The following is a 19,179-nucleotide window of genomic DNA, read 5'->3' on the forward strand; positions in this document are numbered from 1 at the left end:
ATATATATATATACATGCATACGTACATACACACATACTTACATATATAATATCTCTAAGTTTATCTATATTTTCCAGTTCACAATCTGCTACTATGCTACATACTATTTATAGAGCGATCCAAGAAAATCTCTATTATACGATTTCTATCTTATCGCGATTGCTTTTTGGACAATGAAAAAATGATACTACTCTCTATAAAAGAATTTCCCTATAGATATTATTATTATCATTATTATTATTATTATCCCTCTCTCTCTCTCTCTCATTAATCTTTTCGAGGATCGTCGCGATAACTCGAAAACTAGGAAAATCGAAAAAAAACGAATCAGAAGAGAAGAAAGAGAGAGAGAGAGAGAAAGAGAGAGAGAGAGAGAGAGAAGAAAGCAAGAGAGATAGAGAGAGATAGAGAGAGATAGAGAGAAAGAACACTTGCCAGTGGAGAGTGGCTCGTATAATCTCGCAAATGTTTAGCATACAAAGACAAATATAATGGACGAGGAGATGAGGTTGCGACGAGATCACGAGCCCCGGGCGGGGTGGTTAATTTAGTTTCGAGCTCCATCAGGCAGACACACCCACCCGAGCACCTCTTTGCTTCAATCGCGAGCACCCTCCTTTCTCTCTCCCTCTCTCTCTCTCTTTCTCTATACCTCTCTCTCCCTCTTTCTATATCTATCTATCTCTATCTATCTCCGTCTATCTCCGGCTCTCGTGTTCTCTCAAAAACGTCTTTGCAGACCACTTTCCTTTCTCATCTCACTCACTTTTTCATTGTTATATCAATGGCTACGCCATAATACACATATACATACGTACACGTATTTAAAACGAATTCAAACAACAAGTTTGATCTCTCGATCGGATTTTAATCTAATTGTAAATAAATAATCTTCTAGGGAAAAATATATGTATCCTATATGTCTATATACTCGTAGTTTCATGTGGGTATATGAGTGTACGTGTACGTGTGTATGTGTGCAATACTTATTAATTTTTTCAACGGCATATCCTCTATCTTTCTCTCGTTTTCACGATCGTGCGATAACGCGAACGGAAAAAGAAATGACGTTCTGTTTAGGGAATAACTTTTGAACGTACTACGATGACGTTCTTTCATTTTAAAAAAGAAGATCTTGTCTCGAATTTCTTACACCGAGTTCTTTGACAAATCGTTCGTCTTTTTAGAAAAAAAAAAAACAAAGAAGAAAAAGAAAATTAAAAAGAAAAAAAATTAAAAAAGAACGGAACGAGAACGGAAGAAAAAAAAAGAAAAAAAGAAAAGGAAAATGAAAAACTAGTAAAAATTTATGTTCTGATCAGAAACGGCTTCTTCTCGTTTTAAGATTTATAGATAGGTAATCGTAAATTCATCGAAATTCCTTAGCAGCCACTTAATCTGACACTTTTCAAGTGGTAGTGTGGTATACTCTTTTTTTTCTTTCTCTCTCACTTTTTCTATCTCTATCTCTCCCACTCTCCTTTCTCTCTCTTGACTACTTCACTAGATCTTTGGTTGAAAAGCGTCTGGTAATATTTCGACACCAGAAAACCACGCACTGGGACGACCCTTTTCAGATATATATATATATATATATATATATATATATATATATATATATATATATATATATATATATATATATATATAAGTAGACTATACCTACTTCTTGGCTTTCTAGTTCTCAAGGGCAGATGTCGAATATCGCGGGAATCGAATTACGAACGCGAGAAGGAAAAGCTTTTCCCTTTTTTTTTTGTTTTTCCTTTCTTTCTTTCTTTTTTTCTGTAGTATTTACTATACGGATTTCCTTTTCTTTTCCTTGGCTTTTTTCTTCTTCGTCTTTTACTTTTTCTTTTGCGGTTGTTTCAAAAAATTCTCAACTTCTTTCTCTCTCTTTTACTCGTCAATCCATAGACATTAAGACCACACGCATATTCACGTCTGGATATTCTCTCTCTCTCTTTCTCTGTCACACACACACACGCGCGCGCGCGTGTAAGGTGCAAAAAGAAAATAATGAAAAATACATTTCCGTGAAATCATTTTCACACGCGCGCAAAGAAATATTTCAATGTTCCCTTATACTACTTTTTCTCTACCTTTTGGCCACTCTAGTCAACGAGTTACGAACTCTTCGAGATCTTCGACATCTCTTCGATGTTTACAGATAAAATATTCAATATTATCTTAACAGTCTTTCTCTACGTTAAAAATCATTTGCCACATCCTACAAAATCAAATTTGTTAAGGTACCAAAGTTATCTCTATCTATAAGACGATTTCCTCTCTATCGACTTATTTGTGTATATAAGCGTGTCTGTATGTATGTATGTATATATATATATATATATATATACACATATATTCTTCTATGTGCTAGGGCTTTTATCCTTTCAAAATGAATGTGGATTGTACAACGATTCCATTGCTCTCGTATTTTCAATAGATATAAAAATATTTAAAAATAGAATTTTGTTAAAGATAAAACGTTCTATTAGTAATTATTGAAATAAAATCGTACTGATTACTTTCGTGGATGAAACGGCTCGCGCAAAATACGTCGTCCTCTTAAATATCTCAATATTATATTTCATGGGGGAAGGGGGCAGCGGCGGCGGCGACGGCGGCGGCGGCGGCGGCAGTGGCGGGGAACACACACAAATACTGCGAGATAGCTTCGCCGATAGTTAGATGCAGATTGTAAATGGTAATTGGTTTTCGTTGATTATTTCGCCAGCCGTTCCACCAAAGCGTTTTCTCTGTGTGCGTGCACCGACAAAATGGAAAATAAACGTTTAACAGATACTGCAACCTGGCTAAAATATTTGTCAAATAATTCCATTGTCCACCGTAGCTTTTTTTTCTTTTTTTGGCCTTTGCTTTTTTATATATAACCATATGTAAATATAGGAATGTACATATATATGTGTATGTGTGTGTGTGTGTGTGTATATATATATATATATATATATAAATACAGCCGAGGTTATTACGTTCCTTTCATTTTTCAATTTGCGATTTTATCGAAAACATTATCCGCTGTGTCATACTTTTCATCGTGCTTTTTACAATCGTGCTAATAAAATCCTCTGAAATATTCTAAACTACATTTTCCCGTAAAATTTCACTTTTTCTTTCTATTCCAAGTAAACCGATATTCGTTCCGTTCATTTTACGTTATGCATGCAAGAAAAACGACCGATATTTAAGTTGTCGTGGCATTTTAGATAGACATTTAAGATAGTTACTGCTACTGTAAAATCCCCGAAATAATAAACGTAAGAACATAAATCATTTTTCCGAATTACAAAGTAAAAATTCAATAACGGCAGTAGTACTTTCTAGGAGATATTTTCTGGCAGGTCTACAACTAGCATTCCTGTCAAAATTTTATTAGGGTTTCATTCTTTACGTTACGTCGAATGGACCTTAGAATAATAACAGTTCACTTTTGTACAATGCTTCAAAATTCTTCAAAAGTCGGTAGCTTAATTTAAAAATATCTAGATTTGAGTGACTACTATAAATAATATTTCAAATCAGATGTTAACAAATTAATATTAATGGATCTACTTATAAATATCTTTAAACAAAATTATAAAAGAATCTTCTTTTCTGTTCAATAATTCTTTAAAAAAAAAATAAATAAATAAAAGAAAAACATTATAAAAATGAAAAGAAAAAAAGAAAAAGAAAAATATAATAAAAAGGGATATTCCCATAATTTTCGTTGAAGGACATAGTAAAACATTCGAACGGACGGCTCGAATAACGCCTTAAACGAATATTCATGGAAAGTGAAATTTTCAAAATCAGTTATCAGTAAGACTTGACATTTCTATCTTCTACATCTTTTTTCCTCAGCTTAAAAAAATTAAGTCATTCAGTAAGAATTTTTATTAAATATTATTAAAACTTTTATGATATAAACCCATATTTATAGAAGCAACGCTGCGTGAAGAAAGTAATAAAATATGAAAGCTAAGTTTACTTTCTCCTTAAACTATTGTTACTGATTTTGCTTTTTCTATTCGAACAAATATTAAAAATTAAAAAGAGAAAAAGAAAAGAGCAAAAAAAAAGAAGATACGCACAAAATTATTTCAATCTTGAGAATCGTTTGCAGATGATTAGAAATTATTAAAAAAAAAAAAAATTTATTGCGTAATTCGTATAATTAAATCATTGCCGTTAATTTTTTTAATTTTTTGATTCGCTTTAAAACACTCATAATCGCTTTCAATCATCGTAGATACAAAAATTAAAGTACCGCAACGCTGTGAGATATATATCTGTGTATATATATATATTTTTTATTGAACACTTTAACCAAGTGTCCAGATCGAAAGATCTTCTACTATACTGTGACAATTTTTCTGTTAGCTTGTTTTCGAGTCCTCTTTTCAAACGATATCGTCTGCTTAGTCTCAGCGACGGAACAGACGCCCACTGCTTCTGCTTTCTTCTTACGGGGGTGTCATATGCCTCTTCCGAATTATTTCTATGTGTTACCAAGAAGTAAATCACTTCTCGCAAAACGTGTATACATACACACACAAACACACATATACGCACGATTTAACTCAATTTCAATATTCCTTTCATCCCATCTTTCTACCTCCCTTCGATATTCATGTCTTTTTCACGTTGTTTAAAATCTTACCATTCATTATACATAATTTCATCTTTTTCTTTTTTTCTTTTATATAGATATATATACATCGATAAATTAATGACCGAATATTCACCACTCTAACTTATATACTAATAATTATTTCTCTATACGGTCTGCCTATAGCACACTATAACTCGAGTGAGAAGGCGATAAATTAGAAAGATTCTCGAACGTTTCACACCGAAACCAATTAAGAAGTTTGTTTTTCTTAGAAAGAATATATACATACATATACTCTTCCGCCACTCGAAGTGAGAAAAGTTAAAAGTTTAGATTCGAACGTATTTCTTAAAAAGGAAACGAAACGCGTATGTCTTTCTTTTCGTCTTATAAAATAGAAAGAATAAAAAAATAGAAGAAAAGGAATTCGTTGAAGAAAAGAAAAGAAAAAAAGAAAGGAGAAATTAAAAAATAAAAAAAAACAGATAAGCACCTATACATTGAAATGGAAAGATACAACGAGGATCTTCGTTGTTTAATATAATTTCCTACCGTTTGTTATCAACGTTTCTACGAATTTGCAGTAGGTATAATACATACATGGATATATTCTACTACCAAATCTAAACCACACCCTCCCGATTAAAAACGGTTCGCTGTGACTGTTCACGCGATACGTTATCGTATTTTATCGAATATTTGTAGATTCAGAGGTTAACACTTTCCTGCTACCGTGTCGATCAAATCAATCTATTTCATGTAAGTTGGTTCTTCTCTGAAAGCCCTTCTTCTCCTTCTTGATGTCGCCCTGCGTCGTGAACGTTCATACTTTTAACTCGATATCGTGGATCAATGCTCGATAAGAAGTAATAATCGTCGCACGTTCTTTGGATCTCAAATTACAGCCGACGTGGCTCACTCCAGAGTAACTCTAACTTAAATAATAAATAAACAATAATTTTGAAGTAGAGGGTTAAGCAATCAACATAAAAGGAAGTCATTGTCACCGAACACTGTATCTATCAATCACGTTATCATTAACTCTGTCTCTCTTTCTCTCTCTCTCTCTCTCTCTCTCTCTCTGTGTTATCATAATCCTCGCGTCAATTCGAGCTACCAATTCTTTCAATGAAAATATCAAATCAAAATGTCCTCTCCTTTCAATGCTTCGAACGTGAATGAACAGGACGAAATAAATAAGAACGTTTCAAGCCGTTGTACATTTATATAAATAAAAGAAACAAAAGAGAGAGAAAGAGAGAGAGAAACGGAGAAGTGGTGAAAAAGAGAAAGAGAGAGGAAGGATCGGACTAACATTTAAGATCGAACGTAATAAGAACGTCGTCGATCGATCAAGCGAAATGGAAGAGAAAAAAATCAAAAACACGAACGGCATCGGGCGTATGAGAATAATATCTCGGAGAAGGAACTAACAATAAGATCGCGAATAAAAAACGACAGGATCGATCGATCGATACCGAGATCGAGATCGAGATCGAGAGAGAGAGAGAGAGAGAGAGAGAAAGAAAGAGAGAGAGAGAAAGAGTGAGAGGTCGGATAGATAGATCGGCTTTTTCCGTCGTCTGTTTCTCGATACGATACGGGCGTGTTCTCGCATATACACGTACATACGTATACACATACACATTCACATGCATATAGAGATTTACACGACTACGTACGACACCTTCGTCGGCGCGTTTCACGATTTTATGCCAGTGAGACGGAAGACAAGAGGTGGGGAGTCGGCGGTTGAATGGGTGGGGACGTGCTGAGGTACGCAAGGGATACATCAAAGGTGCCGCTATCGGCGCAAAGCCGCTTTAACGCTCGTACACCGTTTATGTGTACACACCCTCCTCCTCGCATCCTCCTCGTCGTCGTCGTCGTTGTCGTCGTCGTCGTTGTCCTCCTCCTTCTCCTCTTTCTCCTCCTCCTCATCGTTGCGTCGTCGTCGTCGTCGTCGTCGTCGTCGTCGTCGTCGTCGACGTCGTCATCGTCGTCGTCGTGCGTCGTATCTTCGATTCTGTCGTACGCCACACGACTACTATCTATGCCGAGAATTGTGCTTGCTCTTTCTCTCTTTCTCCGTCTCTCTTTTTCTCTTTCTCTTTCTCTTTCTCTTTCTCTCTGAAAAATCTTTCATGATATATCGTCCCGCCGGATATTGGAGCGCATAAATATTCCTTTGCTGCGTGGGAGTACTTTTTACATTGCACACCGACGACAGGCCAAGTTCGAAGTCGAAACGTGGACAACGAATTTTATGTATGTATGTATGATATATATTTTTTCTTTTTCTTTCGAGTATGCATAGAAAAATAATCTATCTAAGGTAAAATGATAAGTCAAGTAAAACAATATGATTATTGTTAATCATTGACGAAGGATCAACGAGAGATCAAAATTAGATTATATCGAATGAACGGACTTACGTATACAGTATACACTTTTCGACGTTGTTTATTTTAATATGAGAAGTTAATGAGAGATGACGAACTGTATCTCGTCGTTCAACGACGAAATCTATTTAAAATATCTGTTCTACTAACAAAGCGATAAGTGAATATTATTCGATGATAAGCTCTATCAAGAGAAGAGAAAAGGGAAAAAATGCTATATAGATTCGTATATTCGCAGAAAAATTGTAAATTATAACATCTGTCGTTATGTTCCAGAATTAAGAAAAATTATAATGAGAAAAGATCATAAATATCTCGACCCTAGCATGGCACGCTTATGCTATAGACTCTTTGTCCTTGGTTGCCATTTTAGAAGTAACCACCCGCCAGGAGCCGTTTTAATGAAAATAAGTAATATCGCAAACAGGAATTGTACCGTCATAAACGGTTCTGACAATGGCCTTGTAAATACGAAAGTTTCTTAAGATACCTTTCCTTTTCTTTTTCTCTCTCTTCTTCTTCCTAAATTTTCGCAACGTTCCATACTGTCTTCCTTTACGGTAATAAAGCGTAACGATTCAAGGTGCAATGAATCGAGAAAGTCGACTAGACTACCACGAAAACGAAGAAACAGTAAAAAGAAAGAGAGAGATAGAGAAAGAGAAAGAAAGAAAGAAAAGAGAGGGAGAGAGAGAGAGAGAGAGAGAGAGAGAGGTAAAAAAAAAGTAGAAAAGAGGATGAGTGAAGAAGGTACGAGCTAAGAAGAAGAAACGGAATAAGGACTGCCGGCACCATTATGGGGGCCCATAAAACACCTTCTACGGTGCACTCGAGGCGCGTGGCTTCAAGGACGTACTACCACTTCATCTTTCTCGCTGGCTTCTTCATCCTATGCTGTCTACACTGAACTCGATGAGCAGGCAGCAAAACGTCCCACGGGCAAAGTTCCTTTCGTTTTGCGCTTACTACTACTTCATCGAAGTAGTACAACTATCCGTCGTTTTTCTGCATCTCTGTCAAAATAAAACGACAATATTATGAAATATATTCATTTGTCTTTTTTTTTTCTTTATTTTTTCTTTATCTTTTTCTTTTATCTTTTTCTTTTTCTTTTTTCTTTATTCATTTTACGGCTTCTCTTGTAACCTTTTCCAGTATTTAAAACGAACTCTAATGTCAATAAGACTGTTCGTCCACGGTAGTCACTCGTGTTTGTAATTTTGTAACTTTTACTGTGTTAAGTCGGATCCGCGAGTTTCTCGAAGGACACTAACGGATCGGTATGTATTATGACAGCACTAAACATATCCGTCAACGCCACGCGACATCGTCCCTGAAATTCTCAGGGTCATGACACAAAAGATCGGACGGCTGCCAAAAGGAGACGATATCTCATTGACAAATTCTCCTTATGGGGATGATAAATACTGTTCCAAATTTTGTCCTTTATGATTTTTTAAGATTTTAAGAAACAGCTTATATTTTGTCATATTATAGAACTTAACTTAATCGTAACGAATTGCGTTTTCGAATAAGACCAAGCTCGTTCCTATTTAAAATTAAATCTATTTACGATAACGCGAAAAGTTACTATTGCGCTTTATCGAAATCTACGGGAGAATATCTTCTTCTTTTGGCATAAAAATGAACGAAGAAAAAGAAACACAAAAAGAGAGAGAGAGAGAGAGAGAGAGAGAGAGAGAGAGAGAGAGAAAGAGAGGGAGAAAGGATGAAAAGAGAAAAGATAGATGAGGGATTGACAGAGAAAATATATAGAGGTAACAGATTCTCTGATCTCGACGATTCTATCATCAGCGACTCGCAGCCCAGGACAGCAGATAAAAGGCAATTGAATTCAAATCATGAATGCGAACGAAGCGAGCGAGAGAGAGAGAGAGAGAAAGAGAGAGAGAGAGAGAGAGAGAGAGAAGAAAATGGCGGAGAAGATGAAACAAGAGGATACAGGAGGAAAAGAGATGAAAGAACAGGTAATGGGGGAGGGAGGGAGAAAAAGAGAAAGAGAGACAAAAAGAGAGAAAAGAGGTGAAGAAGAGATAGAGATAGATAGAATAAAGAGGGAGAGAGAGAGAGAGAGAGAGAGCGAGCAAACGAGCAAGCGAGTGAGAGAGAGAGAGAGAGAGAGAGAAAGAGAGAACAGTATGAGAGCCCAACGGCAATCTAGTGGTAGCTTTGTGACGGTAATGGCTTCAACCCCTGGCCTCCAGCCTCGAGGCCACCCCTTCTCATTTGCCGCGCGGCGACTACACGTGCACACGAACAAACGCGCACGAAGATTCGTGATACATAAAACTCACTGTACAAACGGGATTTACCATGCGAGTCGTCCACAATTTTTAACAGGGTATGACAAATTGACCATCGAAACATCGACCCCATTCTTGTGCTCTTCAAATTTTCATTCGAAATATTTTAGAAGTGTATATATGGTATATCTATCTATTAAAATAAGATATATGATTTTAATTTTCAACGAAACGTTGTATTTTGTTGCTAAATAAATCTCGAGAATCTTTTCGGTGAAACTTACATACATTGACATACACAATTCGCATACATAGAGACGTCCTGAATTCTATATAAATAGGGGCGTCGGATACAAGATCCCTTGGTAGCTCGAAGCCTGTTTCAGCTCCTCCCACGTAGCCTCACCGTGCATGCGCATGTTGGTGAGACTGGAGAAAGACTGACATGTTCCGCAAACATCGTAAACCGAGCGCTTCTTAATCAGCTTCTCTGAAATAACGATATTATGTCAAAGGCAATATGTGCTAAGGATGCTCTCCCTCTCTCTCTCTCTCTCTCTGTCTCTCATTCTTTTTCTTTCTTTCTTTTATAAACACATAGATGGAGAAACGTGTGTGCGTCATACTAGTTAGCAACATTGTTAGATCTAACCAATTCAACGATTGATAGTTGTGCGATACATCTATGTAAACAATTTTGTAAATTTATTTAAAAAAAAAAAGAGATCAAATATTATACGTATAGATAAAAAAGAGTTAAAAAACTGAAGTTTTATACGTTTCAAATTATACATATATATATATATATATATATATATATATATATATATATATATACATACGAATTATTATTATTGTTCAATGATCGAATTGTTAAAAAATACCTACATATGTACGTGTGTACGCCTGCGTACGTATATATATTATTAAAAATATATTCGTACGAAAATACGGGTTATTAGAGATAAATAATACAAAATTTAATACAGATGATATTCGATGCAATTTTATAAGGAATGCGGCCATTTTTCTTCGTTTACTGCTTTCGATACTGATTTAAGTTACTTAAATATAGTTAACCATTTTAACGCATTTGTCATACCCAAAGCGGTAAATTTAAGATGAATAAGAGAGAACGGAGTTTATTTTCTGAAATGCTAATTCATAATTGATTTTTGTAAATATACGTTCTTTAGTTTAATGCATATATAATATTATATTAATATTATTTTCTAAATGTGTAGAATAATGAATTTATAAAAATTCTGTATATTAAACATTTACCTGTTGTTGAAATAAGAGACAGGTTATAATCACAATCTTTTTCATTAAAATGCGTGGTTATATCAATATAATATTTACTGAAATTACGATTATTACATACGATTATTACATAGACAATGTAATAATTAAGTATGTTTAAAAGATGTAACCTTTTATCCTCGGTTTCATGAATATTTAATCCTCTTGATCATTTCATGTCACAATCTACATTATCGACCATTCGTCAGAAAGAGATCGAAATATCAAAAGTGATTCAAACTAGAATTAATAATTAAACTTGTCGAATGTATTTATCGCAAATTTTTAAATCTGCATTTGTTCTAAATTAAATACTGATTTAATGAATACGATTTACAACGATTTATGAGGAACTAAAAGATATAGAAAGAGTAAAATATTATTTAACAATTACAACTTGGTTAACACGATAATGTTTTAAACACAAACGATCATGGCGATTGGTTACTTGTAATCTGATTGGTTACTTGTTTTTGGCGCAATTATTATATAAATTTGAATTTATCGAAGATACGTTGATCAATAAAATTTTTAACTTTCTCGTTTAATTTATTTTTAATTCTATTTCTACTAATATTGAAATAAAAGGAATATCGCAATCAAGTTTAATACTAATTTTATTACGTCTCTCGTAATATTTTTGCACGTCTAATAATACAATAAATATATTAATGCTATGAAAAAAATACAAATCATTGCGTATACTCATTGCTAGGTATAACTGTAGTAGGAGTTTCTTGATATTCTTGCTCAGAATATTGTGTCATATCATGTGTGTCATCCTGTTCTTTATACCGATCATCATCCTTATGTTCCTGTTCTTCATATTGTGACTCATCATATTCTCCATATTGATCATAAGGAGATTCTACTACATTAGCATCGACATTTTGATCATCTATCAAATGTTTTTCTTGCTCTTCATTTTTTTCTTCCATTGTCTGATCTTCAACATTATACATACTATTATTGCTGTAATTTCCTAAAGCATATTCATGCTGATTAGAATGATCGTATCTTTCTTCCAATTCATCTTTTTTTTGCGATTTTTTTGGATAAATGTCTCTTTCATTATTATCCATTTCATTTTGCATTTGATTAATTTCATAATCTGTGTTTTGTGAAATGTGAGGAATTGTATTCCCATTTTGATTCATTATTTTCGTCTCGTTTAATTGATCCGGTGAGTTATAAGATGCATTAATATTATATAGTGCTACAAATTTTCTATTTATATTATTTTGCGCATAAATGTTTAAATACAATAATTGTAACATACTTGAAGGCAAAACAAACCTTACCTTTTTGATTATGAAAGGTATCCTTTATCTTATTTGATAAATATTCTATGTTACTTTGTAAGTTAGCCATTTCTTCCCTAATAAAAAATTTTGTCCAAAATATGATGTTTTAAACGAATACTAAATATTATTGTAAAAGAGTAACATACGTGCTATTACTGTGTTGATAGAGGCATCTTGGAAGAATCTAACTTCTTTTTTGGTATTACTTTTACTTTTAGATCAACCTTAACAATACGTTTCTTGTTTGAAGACGAAGCAGTATTTCCAACTCTTGTATCCCCATCATCGACTTCCTCTGTCAACACAGAATAGCTCTAGATATAAATACTAAGCAATTTGAGCGCAATTTCATTTTTATAGATAATGTCAATTATTTATCCAAACTCCGAATCTTATAATTGAAATATGTTTTAAATTAAATGCAACTATAAAAATATAATTATAAATCTTTTATGCAAAGCAAAAAATATACTTGTGCTTAATGTTGTTAACTTCCAAACGTTGTGTGAGAGATTGGCATTCGGTAGTCAGTTGAGAGACTAGTTTAGCTTGTTTATTCAAGGCATCCTCTAGATCACCCACTGTAGCAACTGAGAAATGCAGTGATATCAGCCAATTTTTAATAAACTGACTAACTTTATTTCTGCCCATGCTAGGCATAATGTCAGCATGCCGATTTCCCACACATAGAATGCTTTCAAGCGGATATTAAACAATGGAGTATTTTTTACAGACAGTATACCTAACACAGGCGTGCTATCTTTATCCATTTCTTACCATGTTTTGTATCCGTGTCCATTTTTGCTGTAGACATCTCTTTTTTATTTTCCTGACTAGATATATCTTTTCTTTGAGAATTTTCTGAATACATCATTTTATTTATACTGATCTAAAAGATTTTTTAATTATTTTAAAATTTTGTAGTAAATTCATCTTTCTTTTCATTAGATACAAATTTCTATTTGTATAATACCTCTTTCTCCAACAAAGCTATTTGCTCTAAAAGTCGCAAATTTTCACGTCTACAATGAACTAAATCTGCATCCGCTCTTTCCATACGTTGTTTATATGCATTTATTTCTGTTTGCAATCTACTTTGCTCCTGCTTGGTCTGTCTATCATTTCTTTCTCCCGCTAATTTAGCAGCTATTACTTCTTGTTCAGCCATATCTTTTTCAGTCAAAGCTTGATTAAGATCGCTCTGTAAACTTGCTAAATTAAATATAAATAATTAAAATTACGATATTAAACTTTAATATCTATAAAACTTAATAGTATGATTTAAATATATTATTTACATATTCTATTCTGCAAATCCTTTTTCAGGTTGTCTATAATCGTTTGTTTTTGTGACAATTCTCTTTTCAAATCCAGCAACTCTCTTTGTTGCTTTTCAGATTCTAATTGTGACTTATTAGCAGCATTCCACTGAGATGCTATATCAGCAGAAAGTTGTTCAACTTGTTGACTGTATCTGCGTTCTACTTGTTGCCTTTCTTCGGTAATACGTCTGCTTGCTTCGTGAGCAGCTTCTCTGAGTTTCTCATGTTGTCTATCCAATTCATCTTTCAATCTTCTAACTTCTGTTTCGGCTTGATTTTTTTCAAATTCCATTTGTTGCGCTATCTCCATTGAACGTTTTGCCTTTTGAGTAGATTCCATTTCCTTATCTCGCATTATAGATAAAGTTTTCTGTAGTTCTTCAACCTTCATTTCGGCATCATATTTAGCTCTTAAAGCTTGATTTAATTGTGCTGTTACATTTACATTACCATTACTAAAAGAATTCTCAGATAATTTCTTTATATTAAGTTGATTTTCTTCTTGAACTTTTCGTAATTCAAGCTTAGCCTGAGTCAATTGTGCCTCTAACTCGCTAATTCTAGATTCAAATATTATATTAGGCCCTTCTAACATTTTTGAAGATTTATTCATTTTAGAATCAATACTACTTGTATATGCAAGGCTATGCTCGTTAGAAGTGCAATCATTTTCAGGACGATTTTCATGTTCATCGAGTGCATATTTCAAAAATCCAGTTTTAGTTTTATTATGCAATTCTTCATTTTCAGCTATGACCTGTAGATAGGAATTATTTTTCGTTTCATTGAACATTAAGAACAATTAAGAAAAAATATTATTTCAAACTACATATATCATATAAAACAGTTTGAAACAATATCTTACTATTATAAAAGATGTCATAGGTATACCTCTCTGACTTTACTAAGCAAATTAGTTAATTCATTTCTACAATATTGAGATTCTTGTTCGATTTGTTCGATATATTCTTCTTGCTGTTCGATATATGAAGTTATTTCTGGTGGTACTGATTGTAATTCAGCTATAGAAAGCGCCAAATTACTATAAACTTTTGATGGATGAATACTTTTTGAAGAAAGTGGACGTGGAGTTGTTAATAAGCAGGCATTATCGTTATTTAAATCTTTGATTCTTGAACCTTCGCTTATAAAACTTTGATTGTCCATATCATTCCCAGATTTCGTAATTCTATTAGATTGATAATTGCTTTTAACACATTGTTGCTTCCTATATAATATAATCTCGTATTTACATTAACACATTATTTACTGCAAACATAGTGAAAATTCGAGTCTCTTACCCAGACGCATCCACCGGTAAATAAGTCTCAGCTAACAAATATTTTAATTTGGAAACAGCTTCCCTATATATTACTTCTATATAATCTGGACTTTTTCTCTTGTTTAAATCAATTTTTTGAACTCCATTCGTTTTTCTACGAAAAGAAATCTTTATTTATTTAGATAGATATCATACTATTTCGTTTGCAAATAGAAAATTTAAACTAAGAAGATAATTTATGATATATATACTTATATAGAGCTTTCCAATATTTGTTTGCAGAAATAGGGACACAACTACTACTATATAGAATAAAAAATAAATTGATATTATTACATTCTTTATCATGTAATAAAATATTTACCTATTTTTAGTCCTTTTTGTACGTGAAAGACCAGCAGAGTCTGGGTAATGAGTATAACTTCCTGATATTTTGGGTTTCGAATAAATCCTTAAAGGCAATCGCGGACGTACAAGATATGTATTTGAAACTCCAGCAGAAGCAGACATTGTTGATATATCAGCAAAATTATCGCGATTGTTACTTGGACCAAGCATTTTTGCTGAACTATGCGCTCTCGTGATAGATCGCTACTGAGCTTTCTTATAAGAACATGTTTAGCGATCAATGACACGGGACTAACTGTACTAGGACCACAGTAATATCGGAAAATCGAATTTAAGCTTAGTAGCAGAGCCTGGTAGTGGATCGCGTGCAGTAAAACAATTCGTCCTTCAAAAGGATAGGCACCGTACCATCGCATGCTGACGTTCCGTGACTTATTTTTATTAGTCCTTTAGTACAGATCTTTATTCCATATTGTGATGAGAATATATATCTCTTATTAAAAACCTTATTAAAATATTAATAATAATTTTTTTTCTATACATTGCAATAACGCATAAACAATATAATATGCTATTATACACATTTGTATCATCAACAATTAAGTAACATGTTCTTGTCTTGACGAAAATATATCAATCCTATCATTAGTAGTTGTAACAACTGATGAGGATGAATCAATATTTTCTGTACCTCCATCCGAGTTTATGATATCGTAAGCTGCAATATTTAATAATAATAATAATAATATAGAGATCATTTTGATATCTCGAAATGATCATTAATGTAATATTAAAAATTTACCAGTATAAGATGGAAATGGTTTTATATACAATATCATTAAAAGACCACAGATAGCAGAACAACCGCAAACGTACGAAAGTATATTTCTATAATAATCGGTAGAAACTATAAATTTACGTCTGCAACAAAGAATAAAAAATTTTTTATAAATTTTACACATGATATATACTATATTAATTTTCTCTATATAAAAATATACCAACAAATATTGTATAATCATTACTGCTAATCCATTGCCAAGTTTATCAGTAAAACTCATAAATCCATATACGAATGCTCCACTCTCTGTGTTTTGACCTATAAAGTCAGCACTAATGCCTAAACTGGTCACTAATAAAATTGATCCAGAGGAACCTAATAATTGGCATATATTAAAAATTTGCATAATAATTCTTTACCGTATTTTCTCTGAATTTACACACCAAGCAACATAGATACTGGATAAATTTGATAATGTTCAAATGTATAGCCTCTTCCAAATCGTATCCATATGCAAGCAGAAAGACCAAACAATACACCGATACAATATGAAATTTTTCTACCTAATTTTGTATTTAACCTTTCTATGACCAAGGATGTTAAAAAACTAGTAAGAAACATAGTCAATGGTATAATAGCTAATAATGTAGCTGGCATATTTAAAAACTCATGTAAATATAAAGGTATATAAATCTGTGATAAATTTACAAATAATCGTGTTGGCATATAAATACATGCTGCTTGATATAACTGTATATTTTTTAATAATACTGATATAGATCTTGTGTTACGACGTAACGAACCTAAAAAATATTGATTATGAAATGTAACATCTTACAAATGAAATATAAATCTTGTAAACCATACAAATATCTTACCATCCGAGTTATTAATATTTCCCTCTTTAACAAAAATATGAAATATAAGAGAAGTAAAAATTCCAATTCCTGTTACACAGAATACAATTGTCTGAAATTTGTGAGCATCATTAGGTCCAATTTGAGTATCAGGAGCATCATTATTTGCTATATGCAATAATGCCCATGTAGTACAATAAACAAGAATATTTGAGGATACTGTAAAACTGTATCTATTTCCAGATACAATGAATATTTAAAATTAAAAATATTTGAGCAAATTTAAGATTATCGATAAAAATCAAACTGTTACCTAATGGCTATAAGTTCTGTTCTTTCGTGTTCAGTTGGTGTTAGTTCAGCAACCAATGACAAATGTGAAATTTGAACTGCTGCCCAACCAAATTGAAATATTATAATAAAAGCAGCGTAATATATTAATTGTGCCCACTGATGTGCATTCTCGCAATTAATGCATGGCGAAAATATAAAGGGGAATGTAAAAAACACACAAATAGTGCCTGAAAAACATTAACATATTAACGTAGAATAAAATAAGAAAGTTAGAAATAATCTATTAATAATTACATATATTGTATTTATTAATAATTATAATTAATTATAAATATTTATAAATAAATAAAATATTTTAGTTAGAATAATTTATAATTAATAGGTTTATTTACAAAGAATTTGACATACCTAGCAAGTGCCATGTCTTTCTTCTGCCATATTTACAAAGCCAAAAATCATCATTTTTATCAGAATGTAAGCCGACAAATGGAGTAGCAACTGCATCTGCTATTTGACCAATAAGTAATAATACTCCTGCAAGAGTCGCACTAAATCCCAATACAAAATGAAAATACACTAATAAATATGTAAACCACATGGAAGCACAAATATCATTTAAAACATGTCCTACTCCATAGGCTAATCTCAAAGTAACAGGAAGACGTTGAACTATCTCTGTATAATCATTGATCGATACATCTCGATTAGTCTGCATTGTAAGAAGAAAGTCTTAGCTGTTCCTATATAATGTAAACAAAAGTTTTAATTATTCGCTATTTTATTTCATTTCAAGCAAAATGAAATAATGGTTTCAATAAATCAATATCATGATTATAATTACGTTTCAATATTTAAAAATTGTCTAATCGAGAAAATCCCTTCAATTGTACAAACATTAATTATGATTTACCTTTAATTTTGTGAAGCAGTAACAAATAAAACTTTGGAATTACTTCCACATCATAATTCAATGATTCATATCTGATAGGAACATAACCTTTCGATATGTCAATTATATATACAACACTCACGTGACTTAAGATGGATTTCCATTGATTGGGCAAAACTGTAACGAAAGCGAAGTTTCGCGAAAATAGTTTATTTCAAACAAATTTTTTTATACTGGTTCAAAAAAATTAATTGAAAAGATGAAATTTAATTACTGTTATATTATCATTATAGTTTGTTCATTAGCATATATTTACATCAAAATGGTTTATGTACCAGATAAGATACGAATTTGTAATTTATCACATTCTACATATACGTTGTAAAATCTTGGGAAAAATGTTCTACAATTCATAATCTCCATTTTCTAATTCACAATAAAATGTAATTACATACACGCATATACAGGATCAATTTTGTACATTATTTGGTAAACTTGGAATGTATTTTAAAATTAGATGTTCATAACAAAGTAATCAAATTATTGTTCTTCTTGATATTTTTTGTTTTTCTAAATAGAATATAATATAATTTGGATAATAATCACTTGATACAAGTACATTATATTACTCTATAACAGCATTGTTACTTCATTTACAATATATTCTTAAACGCTAAGGGAGGATCGTGAATTTAAATAAAATTGGTATCCAGAGAATAAGAATGTAAGAACATAAATACATGCTGCAATCCAGCAATTATATGCATTTTGCGTATAGCCCCTTTCTGCTTCTGTATAAAATTCTTCCTTATTAGAAAAATACTTTCCTTCTAAGGGCAAATCTTCTACCAGAGCTACGCTTTTTATATAGAAAAATATTCCCATCAAGACCTGAAAAGAGGTTAGATAATATCAGCTACGATCAAATAATATTCTAAATAGACGTTTCTACAAATGAAATATATTGAAACGTATTTATAAAACTACAAATACAATGAAAACTTTAATGTGGTTAGAACAATATTTGAAACATAAAATCTTAATTGGAATATTCATATAAAATAACTCACCAATTGAAATATACCCCATACAGAAAGTACTAAGCCGCATAGGGCATATTTCGGACCACATACTTTCATGGTGTTAATAAATTTGTTACTTTGCTCTTTGGCAAAGTAACCTCACGACAATTACACTAATCTTGGTCACTGGTAGATTTAACAATGCTACGCCCTCGACAATCATATGATTTTAATCGATACGTCATACTATCGATACTAAGCGACACTATCGCTTCCGTTATTCAAAATAGAGAATCGGTACTCTTTAAATTAAAAAATAACAACAGTTATATACCGGTTAAAACATATGCATATTATCAGATATACTTAGTCATGATCATTTTTTATCAATTAAAATTTTTATTTAAGAAAATAAGCAACATAATCATAGAGCGTAATTTTTTTCTTTCTTTATAAAAAAAACATTAACTTGGATTTCTGTTATTAAAAAAGT

The 19,179-nt window shown here is 32.2% G+C and overlaps 3 protein-coding genes across 10 annotated transcripts; all 3 read right to left on the minus strand.

Annotated features, from left to right (window-relative positions):
• Nucleotides 1-11,186: 11,186 nt before the first annotated feature.
• LOC127063645 (serologically defined colon cancer antigen 8 homolog) lies at nt 11,187-15,072 on the minus strand. Of its 6 annotated transcripts, none has more exons than XM_050993630.1 (9): nt 14,860-15,072; nt 14,515-14,649; nt 14,105-14,402; nt 13,190-13,970; nt 12,865-13,103; nt 12,669-12,780; nt 12,364-12,481; nt 11,889-11,965; nt 11,187-11,803 (listed from the first exon to the last, which is right to left on the minus strand). In XM_050993630.1, exons 1-9 carry the CDS (start codon nt 15,051-15,053, stop codon nt 11,280-11,282), a joined length of 2,478 nt encoding a protein of 825 aa, XP_050849587.1. In that variant the 5' UTR covers nt 15,054-15,072; the 3' UTR covers nt 11,187-11,279. The 6 variants fall into 6 exon arrangements, 4 of the variants coding, with proteins under 4 accessions (XP_050849587.1, XP_050849586.1, XP_050849589.1 ...); XM_050993629.1 differs by having other exon boundaries at nt 14,105-14,441; XR_007781440.1 differs by lacking the exon at nt 12,364-12,481 and adding an exon at nt 12,038-12,186 and having other exon boundaries at nt 11,733-11,803; nt 14,105-14,441.
• A 154-nt stretch (nt 15,073-15,226) lies between these two features.
• Nucleotides 15,227-17,837, minus strand: LOC127063646 (major facilitator superfamily domain-containing protein 12-like). Of its 3 annotated transcripts, XM_050993635.1 has the most exons (9): nt 17,686-17,773; nt 17,407-17,515; nt 17,184-17,323; nt 16,795-17,002; nt 16,503-16,714; nt 16,068-16,427; nt 15,849-15,999; nt 15,646-15,764; nt 15,227-15,561 (listed from the first exon to the last, which is right to left on the minus strand). In XM_050993635.1, exons 2-9 carry the CDS (start codon nt 17,409-17,411, stop codon nt 15,443-15,445), a joined length of 1,314 nt encoding a protein of 437 aa, XP_050849592.1. In that variant the 5' UTR covers nt 17,412-17,515; nt 17,686-17,773; the 3' UTR covers nt 15,227-15,442. The 3 variants fall into 3 exon arrangements, with proteins under 3 accessions (XP_050849592.1, XP_050849590.1, XP_050849591.1); XM_050993633.1 differs by having other exon boundaries at nt 17,184-17,515; nt 17,686-17,837; XM_050993634.1 differs by having other exon boundaries at nt 17,184-17,515; nt 17,617-17,773.
• A 249-nt stretch (nt 17,838-18,086) lies between these two features.
• Nucleotides 18,087-18,907, minus strand: LOC127063647 (ribonuclease kappa). The gene is made up of 2 exons (XM_050993636.1): nt 18,735-18,907; nt 18,087-18,555 (listed from the first exon to the last, which is right to left on the minus strand). The coding sequence occupies exons 1-2, from the start codon at nt 18,801-18,803 to the stop codon at nt 18,331-18,333; spliced, it is 294 nt and encodes a 97-aa protein (XP_050849593.1). The 5' UTR covers nt 18,804-18,907; the 3' UTR covers nt 18,087-18,330.
• Between the last annotated feature and the right edge of the window lie 272 nt (nt 18,908-19,179).

The sequence above is a fragment of the Vespula vulgaris genome, chromosome 5 (assembly GCF_905475345.1).
Source record: "Vespula vulgaris chromosome 5, iyVesVulg1.1, whole genome shotgun sequence".
NCBI classification, from domain to species: domain Eukaryota; kingdom Metazoa; phylum Arthropoda; class Insecta; order Hymenoptera; family Vespidae; genus Vespula; species Vespula vulgaris.